General features: G+C 37.5%; 1 protein-coding gene across 2 annotated transcripts; it reads right to left on the reverse strand.

Annotated features, from left to right (window-relative positions):
- Positions 1 to 544: 544 nt before the first annotated feature.
- LOC125695022 (MAP3K12 binding inhibitory protein 1) lies at positions 545 to 13,065 on the reverse strand. Of its 2 annotated transcripts, none has more exons than XM_048949024.1 (9): positions 12,884 to 13,065; positions 9,491 to 9,610; positions 7,593 to 7,814; positions 7,393 to 7,489; positions 5,894 to 5,959; positions 4,183 to 4,335; positions 3,121 to 3,218; positions 2,573 to 2,611; positions 545 to 1,121 (listed from the first exon to the last, which is right to left on the reverse strand). In XM_048949024.1, exons 1-9 carry the CDS (start codon positions 13,001 to 13,003, stop codon positions 1,014 to 1,016), a joined length of 1,023 nt encoding a protein of 340 aa, XP_048804981.1. In that variant the 5' UTR covers positions 13,004 to 13,065; the 3' UTR covers positions 545 to 1,013. The 2 variants fall into 2 exon arrangements, with proteins under 2 accessions (XP_048804981.1, XP_048804980.1); XM_048949023.1 differs by having other exon boundaries at positions 546 to 1,124.
- Between the last annotated feature and the right edge of the window lie 7,162 nt (positions 13,066 to 20,227).

The raw sequence follows: 20,227 nt of genomic DNA on the forward strand, positions 1-20,227 counted from the left end.
CCACTATTACTCTTAACACCTCTCACAGCCACTGATCAAGAGATGTCAGTAGTAGAACCACTGTAAGTTGAGCAGTCAACAGTATGCTTCCCCTATGAAGACAACATCCGTATCAGTCATTTCTCTTCTGAAGTAGAATAAGGACAAAAAAAAACAACCAAACAAAAAACTAAAAGAGAACTGACATAAGTAGAAAATAACTTGCTTAAAAAATAAATGCCTACATGCTGAAGTGTGATTACAAAGAGCTGATTTTTACTATAAATTATCTGCCTAGCATCTATGCTTTTGCACTGATATAAGCATGCTTATGGAAGGAAGGGAAGCTGGTGCCTCCTACCAACTCCCCTTGAATGGTTTTTAAATACTTCATTCCCTTCTAACAGATGGGAAGTTAGCATTCTTTTAGGACACAGGAAGTGAAGAACAGGTATCTGTCTCTGTTTACAAATGTAGGATTTTTGTAACCACCCTTCTTTGAAATATAGAAAAAAGTAATTTTCAGTGGCTGTGAAAACAACGACAAACAGAAAATATGTAATAACTACACATGCTGCAGCTTTTGTAATATCTTTTTTTATTTTCTACTACGACAGTTATGAGAACATATTTCATTTTGTTTCACAATCTATGCAAACTACTTACTTACATGAAAAATATTAAAAGATAGCCCCTTCTGAATACTTGATTATCAAGAAGTACATATGAGATGTGGCTTTCGTATGACGGATAAGACCTTCCTCGTAACAACAATACTGCAATCCTCCTTTATAACAGAAGGGAGTGAATTATTAGAATGCTATTTTCTAAAGCATTCTTCATTTTAAAGTAACTATTTCTTTCATAAGAATGTTTTTAAATGAGTTCTTCAGAAAGCAAGCTTTCAAAAATATCCAAAAGGAGCTTATACACGCATGCTTTATTTTCACTGCTGAAGTCATTTTTTTATGAACACCACTTGGTCTATGGCTTGGCTAGGTATGAAACACGATGAGATTCTGAAGACTTCTTAATTATCCAAGAAGTTGCTCAGCTTCCCTGGACTTGCTTTCCTTTGTTTTCCTCAGTAGTGCTTGTTTTATAGCATTGATCTTTTCATCAAGTTCCGCCAACGAATAGTTCTGCTAGAGGATCAAAATAAAAACCGTATTTACATCTTCTAACTGCTAGAAGAGTGCCCTGTACTAGATACTGGTGATCACTTCATATTGCACCGGATGACAAAAGAACTTTTGCAGAATTGTCTGACTCATCTGTGACAATTTAATCTCGACAGGGAAGAATGTAAAGTTAGAAAAAACTTACAGTATCGATCATGTATCAATATATTCATGCTACTTTCATTAGATGCTTGTTTACTCTGATGACAAAAGAAAGCAACACAAAAATCTTTTGATGGTAAAACTGGACAAGACTACCTTGAGGCTCACAGAGCTCAGCTTTACAACTGAAGGGTTTTTATCTTATTGTCCAGCATCAACCTCCTCTGAACAACCTGACAGTTGTTTTTTCTTTTTTCATCTTCTTAAATAAGAACAAGTAGTCATTTCTCATTTAATAAAGATTTTTCACACTGTTCTGCTCATGAAGCAAAATTGCTTCTGACAGATTGTTGGCAATACCAGGCAAAGTATATGCAAGTAGTCCAACAGACATGCACAGAAAGAAGAGTTGAACTCATCCAACTGGTGAAGAGGCTCTCTGACTACTCAGTACTCCTCAGGAAGCAGCCTTAGGTCCAAGAGAAGCTCTCCCTTCAGGGGCTGGCCCTTGTAGGAGCCCAGGGTGGCTCCATCCTGGGTCCACCCCTTCTGGTCACACAGGAAGCAAAAGTGCAAACATTGCCTGTGATTCCTAGGCCAGCCATGCTCTTTCACCAGTTTAAACCATTACCTAACAGTTCCCCTACACACACTAAAGCTTTTGTGTGTGTGTGAATACACTTAGTTCCTCAAGGCTTATATGGCCCACATCCCTTTCTAAGTGCTCTCTCGGTCACCTGTCTTCAAGTGTGATGATGAGTGGCAGACTGTGTGCCAGCCCTGGTCTCCCTTAGATTAAGGAGAAATTTGATCATGTATTAATCTATATCTGATGTGACAGTGTTGCAAAAACAGCAATTCTCACTGACTTAAGCTTATATCCTCTATAAAGTCAGGTTTTTCTCCAGAACTCTTGTTGAGTCTACCATCTCCACTTTTATCATCGCTTCATAAACTAATAAAATAATTAAAAAACCAAACAAATCAGAAGATGTTACAAAGAAGCTGAACAGAATTTACAAACTGCTTGTTATTTCCAGCCTAGTTAGTATCTATCACAGAGTTAATTTATTAGTTTTTAACCGGTGAAAACACTAATACACCCAATCTAGTACAAACTTATAGAAGATTCATTTCATTTTGACATACTATTAAACTTTCTCCTTTCTTTCTTGCCTTTCTTTGGCAGCAAACTACCCATACTGATACAGCTATTTTTGAGAAGTCAGATATTTGCTTGGTAGAACTTGTTTACTTCTCTTTCTCAAAACATTCTAAACTGAAAGTAAGTAAAAATTAATAACACTTACATGAGGAGGTTGAACCTTTCTCCTCTTGCCAGAACAGCTCTAAAGAAAAGACATAATCAAAACAGACTTAATGTTACTCTGACAGAGGCTGTTACTGCAGGTAATTCTGAAATCTACAGTCTATAACAATGTTGATAAGTGTCTTAAAAGTACAGAAAGAACACTAACTGCCATTCCAAAGATTAAATAAATCTTTTTATATTAAGTGTACTTTAGATCATGAAAAAAAACTACAGGAGAGCAGTCAGAAGCTGTCAAAGCTTCTCTGTGCTTGGCAGCTAACATGTTTACCAGCAATTTAACTGGAGCTTCCTTCAGTAAAAACAAAGATCAATATCCAGCTCTTGAGACTCCCAATATTTTTAAGATTTTCCTGTATCCACACAAGTGTTTATGCAAATCTCTGGGAGAAAAAAAAGGCAATCAGTCCACAATACTAATCTTGCCACCATCGCTTTCTTTCCTCCCAAATGCACTCTCACCTATTTCATTTTTGTCCATCAAACAACAATTACTTCAGTATATATAAGTTGAGAAAAAATTCTTACTATAGATTGAAAGTATTCAGGAGACAGTCCTTCCAGCTCAAGAATTTTATCTTCAAGCTTCTTAATTCTCTGATAAATGTCTCTTGGTACAGGACCACCTAAGTACGCCGATACAAACAGAGAAACATCAGGAAAAACACTTAAATGACATTTTAAATTATAGGTGGCAAGTTTTTCATTCTTTGAGTCCAGCTAGCAACCATCACCTGAAAGTTAACAAGCTGGAGGGAAAATGAAAGGGAAGGGCAATTAATATAAATCACAGTAAAATATGGTTGATAAGCCACTGTAATCTGTGAAGGCAATAGACAACTTCATACACAAAGTTGAGTATATATCTGAAAATGTCCCTGTAACAAAAAATAATCACTCTTAAAATACAGTCAAACACCAAATGTTACCACTTAAGAATTCACAGCAAGAGGAAGCACACTGGATGGCAAACAATACACAAATTCAGCACTGCTATGCAAGACTGTCTTTAAGGGAGCCTACCTACAGAGTATCAAGACTGAAGGACAGGCATAAGTTGTGCATGACAAAGAACAGCACTTACCTGGTCACGAGTGGGAGAAACAGGGGTGGGAAATGTGTGTAGTGAATGGAATAACAGACCATTAAAAACAAACAAACAAACCCATCAACCTGCCACTTGCTGTTGGCAGCTGTACTAAAGCAGCTTGGGCTTGCTTTCCCACATAAGACTGGAAGTGAGCAAAAAAAAAAATCACCCTTACAATGCACATAATGTATGCTACGTAGTATTCTACAAAATCACAGTTTATCACTGTGGGTATTCCAATTAGAATGACAACCTAGACCGGACCAGGACATGCGTATTTATCAACGCAGCATCCTAATTTGGGCACAAATTTAGATTTCATTTTGGGCATATGGTCCAAAATATTAAGACTACAGTATTTGAGTGACAGAACTCTTTAATGTATGTAGCCTACTGTTTTTACTGTCACAGCACTTACTGACTTGCCCAGTTTTACTACAGGAATGATAACTGTAGCACAAACTCACACATCTATTTCAAAACTTCAACATGGTACAAACCTGTTTGTAACCGTAAGTGTGCTTCAATGTTCTGCAATCTCTCCTCAACAGCTTGGTTTCCACAATCACGAACAGGTACACCAACTTTATGGTTGGACCCATGTGTTCCTTCAGATCTAGTCTGAGGCCCGTATGTATTTACTACCCTAGAAACTAAGTAAAGAGAACACAAATTTAACACACATGCACATGAAACATATCAGTAAGTGTAATTAAAAAAAACATTAAATAACATTACTAAAACCTGAAAAGCTGTGTGTTCAATCTATTTCACTAATCTTGTATTTGAAGGGTCTCACAAACACCCAGATCAAAAGTTCAGTGTAAGTCCTTATTTTTAAATATATCAGTAACCAAAGTAAATAAAAACCTAGCACCCTACATTTGCGAAGGAAGAAAAAATAATCACATACATATCATCAGCTGCAGATAAACAACAGAAAAATAGATATCCGATAGGAGCTGCATGTGTGAGCTGTTGTGAATGCAAAGAAGAGGGAGACCTAATATTACAAGAAGAACCATAAATACATTGGAAGACACAATTACAAGGGAAGACACAATTACAAGAACGACTATAAATCTCAGGAAGTTCTCCCCAATTTTTGTTACCCAGCTAGCAGCCTTATTGAATGTTCACCTGCTTCATCTTTTGCCCCCGTTGAACTGCATCTTCATCAAAAGACTTTGGTCACTTCTCTTTAATTGGGGTAACCTCTCACATCCCTTCAAATAGGATTGCTGCAGGGTACTGCAGAATTAAAGACTACACTGGTGACTACAAACACTGCAGCACACTGACACCACATACTGTAGGTTGGAATGGCCAAGTTACATTCTTGCTTCCCAGTTCTTTTCTCTGTGTCATTAAACTTTCAGATACTGTTCAGGTTTCAGTTACTTGAAGTGTAATCTTTTTTTCCCCACACAAAGCTACAATTCAAGTTAAAAATTAGTGCTGGAATTTTAAAAAGTAACTGCTGAAGAAGGTTTATAGTCAAATATTATTCTTGACTCAAATTTACTTCTCCCTCTACCTCAACTGACCAGACCCCTTAATGCTTACAACCAGCATTGTGCTTCAGAGCAGTTTCTTTAAAAATTGAACAAAAGGTTACTTCCATTCTTGGATTTTGACTGTTTTAATCACAGAGTAACCTGTGTTCAAGCAACCTTTCATACATGATATTTGCTGTACAATAACTTCTACACCATTCAATCCTTTGCAAAAAATAGTGCAGTGGTAACTTTGTTCCTCAAATTCCTATGTCTCTCTTAAAACTTTCACTGTGCCTCTGGATTATTTTCTAATTTCATGAAACTAGATTGAGATTAAATAAAATTATCTTCTATTTTAAATTAATCAATTCCTTAACTGGACTGATGGCCTTACCTTAGAAGAAAAGCTAAGAATTGCTCAGTTTCTCTGTCCTGCTTTATGTTTTTCTTTTCTGCTTTCAGGCAATGACAATAGGCTACTCATCAAAGGATTTGGTATTCAGGGCAAAACCAATAGCCTACTGACGAAATTGTGGGATAAAAAAAGAAAACTTGAAGAGGTAAGAGAAGATTTAAAGTATTTGTTAGAGTCATAAATCAATTTGTTAAGTTTCTACTTCTAAGAACTCTGTAAAAAGAGTCAAAGCCAAAATTTGTGAGTACTGCCTTATCTTAACTTTCTTAATAAATGGACATTAAAAGAGTTGCTTACCCTTTATATGGCTTTTAAATCCAGGATAGGGTGTGAAAATAGCATCTGTTCTGGCACAGCTATTTTCTAAATAAATAGTGATAACAAACAAAAACAAAACAAAACATAACAAAGCAAAGAGTGAGGCCCTAATTATGTATTTACAATTTAAAATATTCTAACCAGTTTTTAAGCCAATCTGATCTAATTAAAGTTTTTCAAACAACAAAAGCATCAGACATTATTCATCCTATGAAAACATGCTCATACCTAATTTCACGCACTTGCATGGACTGATTGGTTTCACCTGGCTAAGTCACCTCCATGAACACAGGCACACACATACACAAGGTTACTGGATCAGGATCAATTTCTTCTAATCTATTTCTTTTTTTAATTTTTACTTTTCATTGTGTTGTTCTGTCATTTATTTCTTCCTGTACAGAAGTTTCTTCCTTGCACACCAGTGCTGTTTTACTTCTATTTCCTTTCTTAAAACTGCTTTCCCCCCCCCCCCCCCCCTATTTTTAACCTGGTCTGGTTTACTGATCAGCATCCTTTTTTCACCTTCCTGCATTTACTCTGATGCCTGTGGCTGCTTTAATTTGCTTAGACATAAAACCTGTCAGTCCAAGCCAATTCAGTTTACTCTAATATTTCTATTTTAATATAAATACACCAAAGCTCTACAAGTATTTTATTATGGCTGAGCAAAAAGAAAGACTTTAAGTTACTGAAGAAATGACAGTAACTTAAATTTTATGAAGCAGCATTTTGCCAGCTAGTGTCTTCTACACAGATTCTCTGTGAAACTTATGGAAAAATAAGCTTTGATCTCTAACAGTATGAAGTACTTCACAGAGACAACACACATGGGGGTTCATAGTTACATTGCAAAATCTATGTCTGTTTCACTACTTCTGTATATAAAAGTGTCTTTGCTGGTTACATAGGCACTAATTGTGCAAGTGGGATCCAGTCCACCAGATGGATTTAAGACTGCTTACGGAAATAGTCAGTTGTGCCAGGTGGTATATTAAAAATAGCAATAGTGTGAGTTATTTTGAAATAAAATAGCAATTCTAAGTAGTTCATAATTAAAATTGATTACAGATGTATTTCTTTGTAATTCAGCCAGTACTAACTTCAATTTGAAATATGCAATTCTCAAGACAAACATGAATTGCAGTTCTGTTAACTTTGGAAGGAATATCTAGCTAAAACATTGAGAACAACAGCTACAGAAGTCATCTGGTCGCAGTAAGAGCTGTAAGCTTTCCTGCAGAATCCATTAAGCATTTCCTTTTTTTTTTTTTTCCTTAATCTGTCTGGCAACATCTGCAGAGCACGTGCATATTCTTAACTTTTTTTTTTTTTTAAAGTTACTCTTAAAATAAAGTTGTATTTTACATATAAAATAGTGCCTTTGAAAAATACTTTTTTTTTTTTTTTTAAATTAAAAAGAAAAAAAGCAATAAACTTAAATTGCTATGAAGATTAAAGTCTGGCTAGCCAGTTACCTTGATTACAATCAATAACATTGCAAAACTCCCTGACATTATTTTCATTGATCTCAGCTTGTTTCCTCTTGATGAAGGCTGATATCCGCCTGTCAATCTGTAGGTAACAAACATGATGGGATATATCTATTTCATTCTTTAAATGTAAAATTTAGAAAGAAAAAGACCTTTTTTTTTTCTAATTTAGGGAAATCACTTACTTCTGCTTTTCCAGCTTTTATTTGGACCACCTCTGGATCAAAATTAGAATGAGCATCCTTCAGATCTCCCAAGTCATAACTTGCATACTTCTCTTCAGTCTGAGAGTTATTATCATAAACATTTAAACTTGTTTCACAACTTTGGTCTTCTGTTTTACCTGCAGGTTCAGCGTGACCTACACTTTCCTCTTTAATCAATGACTGGAGCTTTTCTAAAAGAGGCTGAACAAAGAAAACAGTACATTAGGGTTAAAGGGGAAGGAGGGGGGGGGGGGGGGGGAACAAACAAAAAAGGCCAAGTATTACTAAAAGTTCTAAAAAAGACTGATTGAAATTATTTTAGGAAATGCAACATTTGCTTCTGACAGAGGATGGTAATTAAAAAAAAAAAAAAAAATCTGTCATTCCAAACACTGCACATGCTATGACTTTGGTCTTTTTGACCTGTGTCTTTCAGATATTTGTACAGGAAAACTCCCAAATTTCTGAGAAAAATCTGTTACTCTTATGTTAGCAGCTAAATCAAAAGCTTCAATCATTGGCATCAGTGCCACTTAACAACCATGTCATTCAAATGCCTACTCAGAACTGTGAGGCTCAGTACCCTTCCTTCTTAACATGAAAACCAGTGCTTTCACACTATACAGCCTTTACTTTATCACCAGAGCACTACATTCTCCACTTGAAACTGCAGTTGCCCAAGTGAATGAGAGAACACAGATATGAAATATATAGGTATTATCCACAACACATGCTTTTCTTGACATGGCTGATTATCTACTTAGGTCATGAAATTAAATGACAGAATGGCGCACTAACATTTCTAGCAACAAAATAAAAGCAAAACCTGGGTGTACATACATCTATATATAAGCCACACGTCCTCATTTTTGTTTTTACCAGTTTCATCCAATCTAAATTTACTTCTCTGTTTTCCCTCCAGAAATTCAGATTTATTTCTTTTAAACACCACCTGATTTTTGCAAGCCTTTTCATGAAATTCCTCCACTGAACTGAAGGAACACCACAAGTAATTTTTTCTTGCTTATATCTGGCTTGTTCTCTCTTTGTGTTTATTCTGAGAAAGATTTTGCTTATCTGGGAAACACAAAGGGATTTTCCTATACCTGTAGACAAGCAAATACAGAAATTTTATTTATTTTTCACTCTCTCAGAACTGCACTCTTGAAATAATTGTTGACTAGCTGAAGGGAAAACGGATATTCAAATTCCCACCTTTTACATATCAGCTATCAAAGTCAGAACTCTATTCAGATACCAGCTGATACCACCATGGAACTAAATTATAGCTACTTTTGACAGGGTTGGAAAGTTTCACATAGCTAAAAGAAATGACAGCAATAGTGACTGGCTACTTGGCAGGATGAGACATTAATGTCAAAGAAATTACTCTTTAGAAAAAAACAAAAAACCTACGCTGAAAATATATTTAATTGCAGTAAGACACTCCAGGATGTGTCATGCTGGGATAATGCCACTTCTTGAACCACTGAAAGCACTCCATGAGCCTCAAAACTCACCCAACGCATGGAATCATTATCATAGCATGACACACACCTGCCGTGTCTTATTGCTTAATTATAACCCACCATAGATGGAAATGTATCACATTTACAATGCAAGTCTAGAAATCAATGAGGCTGCATTTATGCAGCCTGCTCACCTACAGTGGCTATTCCCACCATTAATACGAAAAATCTGTAAGTGCAGGTACCTATGAAGCATACCAGGATTTCAAGTGTGTAATACTCGTGAACCCATTTTTGCTGAACTTAGCAGTAAGATCAAACAACTACAATTTTTCAGTCTAGGTAGTGTGGCTACATTCAGCTGTTGACCACTTTAGTCAAGTTGAAGGTGTCCAATGAAATATTTACCTGCAAACATAAAATATGCTGCTGAAGTGCACTAAAGAGCAATGTTGGCTGAAGTGTTGATGTGCTCTGAAGCTTGCTCCAGTCGATTACAACTTTCACGACATCATCTCCAAGGTTAAGCTTCCACAGGGAAGAACAAACACCGCAAAAAAACAGTACATTATGCCATGTTAATGTCAAAAAAGCATACAGGAGACCTACAGGACAACAATTCCACTCAATCTCATGCAGACCCCACCTTTATGTGGGGATACAGAATAGGTTTGACATTAATTACAATTCAAATAGGTGTTACTTTCAAAGTAAGCTAGTATTAGGAGAATATGTTCAAAATTTAGAAAATTCTAACTATCTAAACAAACACTTTCACTGTATTAATTTGAACTTTGGTATATTCTCTATGCAGTTAACCACTGTACTTGAGCATACTGCTCATGCTAATTACACAAATATTTCCTTTAACAGATAATAGAACCAACAGCAAGAAGAAACACCCACCCAGAACGGCATTCTCCTGTACATACATGTGTGTGTGAATTAAATGTGCAAGGCTGTATGACCAGAGTCTTGATACTGTGCCATCTGTACTTGTTAATTCAAAGCAGGCTTTATATCAAAAAGAATACTGTTAAAGTCTTTACAAAATCTTCCAGTTAAACAAACTCTGAACTACAGAGCATCACTGCCAAGCCACTTCAAAATCCCTATTTCCCTTCATGAGCATTCAAAATAGCAATTGCCATATCCTATTGTCTTTTCTGAGAAATGGCAGCACTTAACTCCCAAAACAATGAAGAGAAACACACATAGGGAACCTGAAGTTACATTTATAGGAATGATGTACCTTCTATGAACTAACAATTCAGTTTAACTTTTTCATACAAAACTGATTGTTAATAATCACTAATTAATTATGTACTTCCACATAGCTCTTTGTCATATTTGTTACACTAAAGCTTTTCTGAGAAGATCTTGAAGGGACAAAAACTTTCATTTTCACAAGCCAGTGAGGTTGTTTTCCAACCAAACATCCCCAAGCAATCTCCCAAATTATAAATACAGATTAAAAAAATGATTTTAAATGAACAGGACCTACAGGTGCTCTGTTTCGGATGCAGAATCCTAAGTCACGAGCAAATTTGTACACCTACATCTCATTCCTATCACATTAAAAAAATAAATTAAAAACAAAAAGTACCACTTCGATGATAAGATTGACCTTGAACACATGGTCTAAAAAGTCACTGTCTTCCAACAACATCAAATATTATGAACACAAAATGCACGTGTACTTGTTTCATAGCACTGCATATTATGAAACAGAAATAAAAATCAAGAATGCTTTCGTTACACTGAAGGCAAAGCAGTGGAACCTGAGGTTGCTCTACATCAGTTTTGGAACCAAGCAATACTATAACATCGCATGTAAAGAAGGACAAGCCTGAACCCTCATTCTTTAGTCAAAGGACAGCCTTGTTAAATCCAGTGTTAGATTAGAGATCAGTTACATAGTAAAAGAGATGGAAGACTACTGACCCTCAGAGACAAAAAAATAAACACCTAGGGGAACAACAAATAGATTTCCATTGTTTTCCAATGCACTACAAAATAACAACTGAATCATGTTTTTTATCTAGTTAGATATATAATGTATTTTAGTTAATTTTCACAAACATTATTATTCTTACTTAGTACTTAATCTACATAAGAGGCAAGGAAAATAATGTTTTAGTAAATAATTGTTATGGAACCTCAGAAACATAAGAACATATTAAGAATTCAGTAGAATAAAACTTCAATTTACAAGTAAAATGTCTCTGCTTGTGTAATCATCTAAAGGGCACTATGCAAATATTTCTTCCCAAAGTTTTGAGAGTACTGCTACACTAAAGAGTACTGACAGGACAGAAGAGGTACACTACCATAAGAGACAAAATACGTGTCCTACTGTAATGGCCTACTAAGCCCCCTTTTCTGAAATGAATCAGTTGATGTGCACATTTGTATCATACAATGGTATGCTGCAACGTGCAAAAACAATACCTTCTGACTTAGAATCTAGAGGCAAGGGATAAACTTACACACACTGTTAAGTAAAGGACAAATTCCTTCTGCAACCAAACATGTTTCAAAAACTGCACACTTGTTTTTCTGTTTTACATCCTGTAAGAACTGTAAAAAGAAGGATTATAAATTATATAATTTGATAACCTCAAAACCTTTGTGGATTTAGAGGTCTTGAGTCTATTCAACAGCAAGTTGCAGAAACAAAAGTTATTTCAGCTCTTTGAAATTATTTTTACGAACTACACAAATTATCCCTTGAGACTTAAAGAACGTTCCAAGATCTGCCATATTGGTTCCAATAGTTGTTATCTCCAGATGTCCTCCTAATCACTGTGTTGCAAGTCATTGCTCCAGTAAATATACATATATAATTTTTTTTTCCTGTTTCCAGTGCATCTTGGTAGCATAAATGTAGTTTAAGTTGCTATGACAGATCACAAATTGTGATAGATGAAGACCTGGTTCAAATATTGAGCCATCTCATCTTGGTCATTCTCAAGGGAGAAGGGGACCAGAAGCATCAGTCTGAAGTGCAAGACAGATATCTGAAGTGGATAAGCTGCTAAAACACCATCAGTCTACCAGAAGTGCTGGCAGGTAAGAATGTAACTCGACAGCTGGAAATGACCTTGACTGAGCAATTAGAAGAATCTCATAAGCTAAGACAGGATAACCAAACCCCAACCTACCCATGGTACAGCACACAGTGAAACTGCTTTAAGATGTCACAGAAAGAACACGCTCCAAACACCAGTGCTTCCAAAGACCTTTATTCTGCTCCATACTTACTGCAACCCACCTGAGGGCATGCAGCAACTCTAATATCAACTGTATTACCTCCCCAGGACACCAGTTCACCACCTGACCCCAGACTATAAACTGCTGCCTAACTGCAGAAGTGCGACTGCACCTCTATTGCCTCCACAGAATGACATCTGCGCTTCCACAAAGGAAGATGAGTTAACTTGTAAATTATTTATGACAATGATTAAGTTGTTGCTGGAAGCTCCTCTTGATAAGGGCCTCCCACCACAGCCGCGCTATCTGCTACATAATTCATCACCACTAAATCCCTAAACAGGTGTTTCAGCCAAAGAGAAACGCCACTTCTGAGCACACAACTCCACCGCTCCCGTTATCACCTGCAGGCGTGACAGCCTCCCGTACTTACTGTGGGCTCCTTTCCTCCCTATACTTTAAGCCCATCCCCGAAGACTCCCGCGGACAGGGAGAAGCAGAGATGCCCGCCCAAAGGGGCGAGCACGGCGGGAGCGGGCCCACAGCCGGCCCGGCCTCGGGCCTCGCCTCCGCCCGCCCCGCACTCACCTTCCCCGCCAACCCGGCCAGGGAGCGCAGGGCGCTGCTCGCCACCTCCGAGGCCGCCAGCTCGGCCCCGGACTCCGGAGAGCCGTCGCCGAGCTCCGGCAGGCCGGGCGCCGCCGCCATGACAGCAGCCCTGGCCGCAGCCGCCAGCGACGTGCCCTGCGTCGCTCAGCGATGACGAACGGCTCGTACGGCCGTGACCGCGGGCCGCCCCCACGCGATGATGGACGGGAGCAGCAGCCAATCGCGGGCCTTGGTGCGGAGGCTGGTGCTGCGGCCGTGGATGCGGTTGTAGGGGAGGGCGGAGTTTCATGGCTGCCGAGTGCAGCCGCGATCCTTGCAGGGAGAGTCTGTGCGCAGCGCAGCAGGGCCCCAGTGAGGAAGCTGTGGCAGGGCTGGCTGTTCTGGCCAGACATTGCCCGTCCTGCTCTGGTCCCCTGTATCCGCGGGAAGGACACGTGCCCGTCCATCTTGGCGTGGCATGCTGTGTGCGGCTCCACGTGTCAAACACATGGCTTTCCCAAAACTGCGGCCTTTTTTAAGTCTCCCTACGAGCTTTTCTCAGCTCAAGTCCATTGCAGTTCTCTAGTAAAATACTATCTCAATGGCCGCAAAGTCACAGCGTGTTGGGCTGGCAGCACAGCCTACCCAGTGTGCTGATTTGGCACCTTTGACTTTAACCAGGCTTTAAACCTGGGCTGCAGCTGCTTCTGTGGCACATCCTCTCCCTGCAAGGACACCTCACCACCTTGTTCCTCACTTTGCCTCCTGTTCCTTCCTACCCTTCAGCTGCATCCACAGTGGCAGTGCCTTGACTGAGAGCATTCATGGAGGGAAGGACGTGTGTTAATTCTAAGCATACCAGATTATTGCACTTGTTTTTCAGCCTTACGTTTCTGATTACTTAACTTTTGTACACTCATGAAGTTTCTCTTCAAAGCCTTGACTCCTCAGGTTGCAGAAGGGTTGCTCTATTGCCAGACACTGAGGAACAAGTTTGTCACACTCTGTACGGATAGACTACTTCCTCAAATGCAGTCTGCTCAACTTCTTTCTTAGGACCACAGCAGTACTGACAAAGGTTTTCTACTTGGTGTTTTCTTTTATCACTTAATTTCTATCTTTTAGGCTTCATGCATTTTCCTGTTCTCTCCCCCAGAGGATTTCCTTTACAATCAGTTTTCTCTCTCGATTCTCTTCATGCTTCCTGTCTCTTGAAAATGATCTTCCAAGGCTTATGAGCCAATTCTCCTGTTATAAAGGAGACCACATAGGTGTGCAGGATAGACCTGTCTTGACATTTTAGGTTTCTTCCCCATCAGGCATTTTTCATGCCCAAAGAGAGATCATTAGTAAACAGCAAAAGAATATTAAGGGTAGAAAAAAATGCAAACAGACAAGATGGGCAGAGGATGCCCACTTATCAACCAGATGTATGTTTTAATTTTCATAAGTTACTAAATCTTCTGAGATGCTGGGAAAGCACTGAACTCTGGTTTTGTTTCATTTTCTGTCTCATCACGCTTGTTTTGTTGTTTTTGTTTGTTTGTTTTGTTTGTTTTTGTTTTTTTTTTTATTTTAATTTTCTAGGTGATGCTGCAATTCCTGCAGCACAGGAGCAGGTTTCTAGCTGACGTGGCTGACTTAAACCCTTGGAAAATGATAATGTGTCTGAACTTCTATGAGATCATGAGCAAGTTCTGGACCTTCAACTGAAAGAGAAAGCTTGCTCAATTCCAGAGGCAAATTATTGACTTGAGAAGTAATGATTTAAAATATATATTTTGTGGAGATATGTGCTTTACAATATCTTACCTAAACTAAACTAGATCTTCTCTTAGAGAAACAGTGCTGATTCCTACTACAGAATTTCTTCCTATGTTCAGTCTCTTAGAAAGCCTCAATCCATGTTGCAGCTGCTAACTGAATAAATTTGTTATCATCTGAAATTTCACAGATTAAATTATATAATACATTATGCAAACATGAACAGAAACAGCAATAATTCAAAGTGATTTAAGAGATTGGAAAGATGATACCATGTGTGAAAATGAGGATAGGGAAAAACGCACAAATACAGCTAAGAACAAACTATGCTAAACATTCATATCTAATGGAAGAGAGAAATTAGAGCAGAACAGTTCCAAAAGATGATTATACGTTCACTGAATATAGTGCGCAGTGAAAATGAATGCACTTGCAATCACCTCTGGCAGTAAAACTGGCCACAGTAAATTCAGGCCTCACATAAAAACAGAGGAAATTACATGGCATGCACTCTAAAGCTGATGACACAATAAAATATTGGAAGCTCTTATTGCTTGGAAGATGCTGTTAATTTGCAGTGTATCTGCAAAAAAATTGGCAAATAGTGGATTGCCAGCGATGGAGATACTAGTTTACAAAGAAGGATCACAAGATTTAAATATGTGTAAGTTGGCACTAATGGTTTTTTTTGGCAATTTTAATGATTTGACTGATAATAGTAATCTAGAAACCATTTTGAGCATTCGGGGATAGAGCCGTCGTGGTGAGATTAAATCTTCCACAGCTTTGATCTCTGAAATGGATCTCTGAGGCATATAAAAGCCCCACACCTTGAAAAATGTAACCTCAACAACAGTGTTGTTCAATAACAAATGAAGAAATAAAAAAGGGGAAATGATTATTAAAATGAAAAAGGATTTTTTTCCCTAAACTATTGCTTCTTTTGATCTTGTTTGTGAAATAATACAGCTCTTTCCAACTCTAGATGCCTCTTAAGGCATTAAGAGCCCAGTAAAGTTTAATAAATTGATATAACTTATATTTGCTTATCAGCACTGTCATAATTACTAGCACTATTTCTTCTGCTAAGCATTACGTTTACATAATTTCTGAACTCAGACTTTAATTTTGTCCCCCACTAGCACCAAAAGAAAGGTGGGTGCTTTGCAGAATGAACCAATGGTTGAAGTTTGTTGTACTGAAGAGTGAAGTGCTGATCTAAGGAGCCTCTGTAACATATGAGCAGATTTTTCTCTTGAATTGAAAAGCTCATTTGGTGTACTTTTGCTTATGTCAGCTGTAGCACCACAGAAAGGCAAAAGAAGCACTAAAGAAAAATTAAACTGAAATTATTTGGAACTTGATAGATAAAACAATAGCTTGAATTCTGCCCAAAACCTCAGGAAAGTGGTGCGGCTCAATGCTCACTGCTGTAAAGGTGGTGTTTTTGTTAGATTATTAGTGATGTTCTAAATCATTTCAGTCTACAAGTAGACAATTGATAGTAACCTACTTATTGGATTAAAATAGAAATAGACGTAACAAAGATCCTTCCAGAATAAAAGTGTATTGATATTTCCAAACATTAATTTCAGAAGAAGAGTCCTTGTTCTGTAGCTGCCAAGGTATCTAGGAAGAAGCATCACCCCAACACAATATTCTGGTTTTGATTCAGCAAGATGCTTAAGCTGGTGCCTAATTTTATACAGTAGCCCTAAAGTATAGCATACTTCCCTAAAATGTAGCCATGCACTTAATCACTTCATCAAACATCAAACTACTTAATTGATTGTCAAATAGGAACTATTTTCCTCCAAAAGCCAACACTTCGCAGATCTCTTGGTGTTTTGCTCATGCTGTCAAAATTAAAAAGCCATGTTCCATCATGGTTGAAGTGGGATTTGTGTGAAACGTGCTGTGGGAGATATGCTGTGATGTATTTGCATTCAAAGGAAATAACAACAACAAACAACAACAAAAAATATATAAATATCTTATGCTTAGGACTTGTAGTAATGTTATAATTCTTAACAAAATACAGTCTTTATTTAGCTGTCACCTGCTTCATATTCAATCTCCTTACCCTTACAGGCACTTAGACACATGGCTCTTCCTGTCAGAATCCTTTTATTATAATGCTGTATGCTTTGCTTTACTTTGGTCTTTATTGTTAATGCTTTATTTGCTCATTTTACTACCATGTTTAAGTTTTATTCTTTACCTGTCCCCTCTCTCTTTCTCAACAGGGAAATAAAATTTGCATAATCTGCAAAATTCTTCAGTTCATTAACTCAAATCTTAGGTAATTTGGGATCGAGTACTCACCTTTGCAAGGCCAAGCTCAATAGCTCTTCTTAGAAGTCTGTGAACCATTATTATAATCATTTAGTGTGCACAAATTTAGACTTCTGTAGCTACTTTGAAAGGTTTGATTATAAACCTCTTTCCTATAATTTCCTTTTGAGACTCTAACATGAAAATGTAGACAGTATCTTGCAAAGCAGATATGTGTGCTCACCATGTCTGTGAACTGTTAGTAAACTGACACAAGCATTGTGAAATTAAGCACTCATACCTGAAGATATTCTAAAAATTAATACTTTTCTGCTGCATTAATATGTACATGCTGCACATATATTTACCTCATGTTTAATGGGATACTTGAAAATCTATATTTAACAGAAAAATAGAAATGCAGCACATTTACTTCAGAGGAATTTTAACTTTTGGGATTCCTTGATTGCTGAGTGCTTGATTTTAAAAGCTGTAGTTTGCATCTTTATTAGCGTAATTGAACTATTATTTTAAAATAAATAATAGTGATAGGTGCTTAGGAATATTTAAAATAGGTACTTCGGCTGTGCTATGTACATGCTTTTCACAGTTCAGCTTGTCTGGAGCCAAATCCTTTATTAAAAATACACTCTTCCTAGACTTTCCTGCCGAACTGTGAAGCTGTTCAAATTTAAGTTGGCCTTGTACTTCAGGGATTTAGTCTATAGATTGCTGTACCACAGTGGTTAGACATTTATCATCTAATAGACCACATCTGACTTTACTGGTCTGATCAATCATTCAGTATCTACTGAGGAATCAAACCAAGATGTGAAATTTGATACAAGATTTGTGAGGGATAGTTGAAATTAGAGACCTATATGACATAGGTAAGTTGAGCTTCTCATGATCCCTTAAGATATTGCAACATAAGATAGGCACCTAAATCCTTTAAGCTCCTCCGAAAATACCATCCTTATTTATAACACTTGCAATATTCTTCAGGTTCTACATCTGTACAAGAAAATACATAGTGCTCTTTTTAGATATCAAGTAGCTATAAAGTTATTTGAATGTATTCAATAGTTCAGAATTTAGTGATTCTCCATTTTATTATAGCAATCAGACAAAACAGAAGATCACACTCGTCTTTACACTGTCAGTATTTTTTCTAATGCAGAAGAGGCATTTGTTAGTAGGGAATATGGAGTCTTTGACATTTTGGGTCCCAATCCTTCAGTGAAGCTAGTCATGCACCTGCTTACTTTGTGCACAAATCATTCTAATGAATTCTAAAGGACTATTCATGTGCATACAGCTAAGCCTGTGTGTAAAAGCCTTTGCAAGACTGGGCCTAGGTTGTAAGTTTGATAATGACCTGAGGCTGATTGAACAGAGAACAAGTAGCCCTTTTTAAATGTTGAGAAGTAAAACTCCAGTTAGCTGCACAGGTATGGGTGATACTAATAAAGCTCGTACACGTGGAATTCTCTAAGCTGAGCAAGAAGAAATGACAATAGGCATCTCATATATTTTCTTGTTTACATTTTACAATACTGCATCTTCTCTAAATCTTTTTAACTCTTGGTTTCATCATAATTACATTATGGCAATGAATTCCATTTGAATCACTGTATTGGAAGACTTCAAGAGCGTCTGTATTTAAAATTCATATAAGCATACGTATATATTACATATCTGTGTGTGTATGTATTAATGTGTGTGTATTTACATAGACTGTTTTAAAGAGTGGATCTCGTTAGAGAATTATAATTGTGAGAAGACATATCTGCGCTCTTTCAAACTTTTTTGCTGAGGAGAAGACAAGACATCAGCACTATTTCATGTGAAAAGACTTTCCATGCTTGGTAGTTCTCACCATGCCATATTCTGGCTTGTCCTGCAAGTACTTTGTGTTGCACTGCAGCATTTCATGTTCTCAGAGGCAGCATATCACCTGCAGGAGCCAAGCACCCAATAATACTAGTTCTTTTAGGTGCTTGCACTAGGAACTCTGATAGAGTTTGATAATGTTTTTAAAGCATTTGACATCAAATGTGCGAACAACACTCCTAAAATCACTGCTTTAAGTTTTTAACTTGGTGCGAGACATCAAGGCGATTACATAAATGTAAGCTAAAATCCTGCCCAGCGGTATAGAGTTTGTCATTTAATATGCTGAGTGTATAAAACAGAGATGTTTATGTGCTATCAGAAAAGATAAACATTTCCTTTTGCATAAAACTGTGATTGTTGCCTGATCCTGATCTATTCCGTGCTAAAACTGTCACTCTGCTTGGTGTCCTTTAGGTAATATCAGCTATGAAATGTCATCTGTTTGTTCCACTCACTGATTCTAGTTTATTAGGAAGATGATGATGTCAAGATGAAGTTGGCAAAAAAATAGGGAAAGGGCCTTTGTTTTGCAGCTTAATCAACTATTTATCACACTAGACCAGCCCATCAAAAACGTCCTGTTTTCTCAGCTACAGGATGAATTTAAAAATCCCAATTGGGTGAAGAAGTAAGCAGATTAGGCAAGGAAAATTCATATCAAAAATGCAGAGGGTGAAAGTTGTAGTCCTGGGACCACCACTGCTGATTTTGTTCTAGCTTATTGGAGCTGGGGACATGACAGACCTTTTGCTCACTTTCATGCAATAAAGCGATTGAAGAAGATACCTCTATAAGGTACAGTGCTCCTTTGCAACTCGTTAATTATTCTTATTTATTAAACAAAGAAAAAAAATATATGGAGTTGGAGAGTATTTTGCTGTTTTATAATTTAGCAGTTCATGCTGAAATTTCCTTTATGTTCTTTCTGTTTTTATGCAAGCAGCCTAGGAGATGGGCGTTTGACAGGCCACAATAGACTGCTCCTTTCCCAGGTATCTCCTGCTTGTTTCCTTTATCTGTGAATAGGAAATGGCTTAAAGGCACCTGTGTTATGAAGGTCCCAGGGGCAGCTGCCTGACTAGTGAATGCCTGATTATGTGTTAACATGCTTTGTCAGATATTGGCAGAATCTGTTCTCTTCTTTTGCCTTTTCAGTGAGGGTACCATTGACAGACTGGCTACCCATTTATAGAAATGTTGTCCATCAAACTGTGAGGAAGGACAATGGTGTTTTTCTGTGGCCAGTGACTGTGGGAAACTTTTCTTTGGCTATTCAGGCAATTTTTGTAGCTTGCTCTGAAGAGGAGAGACTGATGAGTGCAAAAAGTACAATTAAGCAAAGCCAGACTTCAATTGAAGGCTGTAGTGTAGTCTGCTGTTCTCATTTTTTTATTTGGAAAAAAATCTATG

This window comes from Lagopus muta, chromosome 6, assembly GCF_023343835.1.
Source record: "Lagopus muta isolate bLagMut1 chromosome 6, bLagMut1 primary, whole genome shotgun sequence".
In the NCBI taxonomy this organism is placed as follows: domain Eukaryota; kingdom Metazoa; phylum Chordata; class Aves; order Galliformes; family Phasianidae; genus Lagopus; species Lagopus muta.

Excerpts from the sequence above, each read along its gene's own strand:
- LOC125695022 (XM_048949023.1), bottom strand. The coding sequence starts at position 13,003 with ATGGCGGCGGCGCCCGGCCTGCCGGAGCTCGGCGACGGCTCTCCGGAG. Across the intron at positions 7,490-7,592 it reads TAAAAGCTGGAAAAGCAGAA|ATTGACAGGCGGATATCAGC; the intron begins GTAAGTGATTTC and ends TGTTACCTACAG. Across the intron at positions 3,219-4,182 it reads ACACTTACGGTTACAAACAG|GTGGTCCTGTACCAAGAGAC; the intron begins GTTTGTACCATG and ends CGGCGTACTTAG.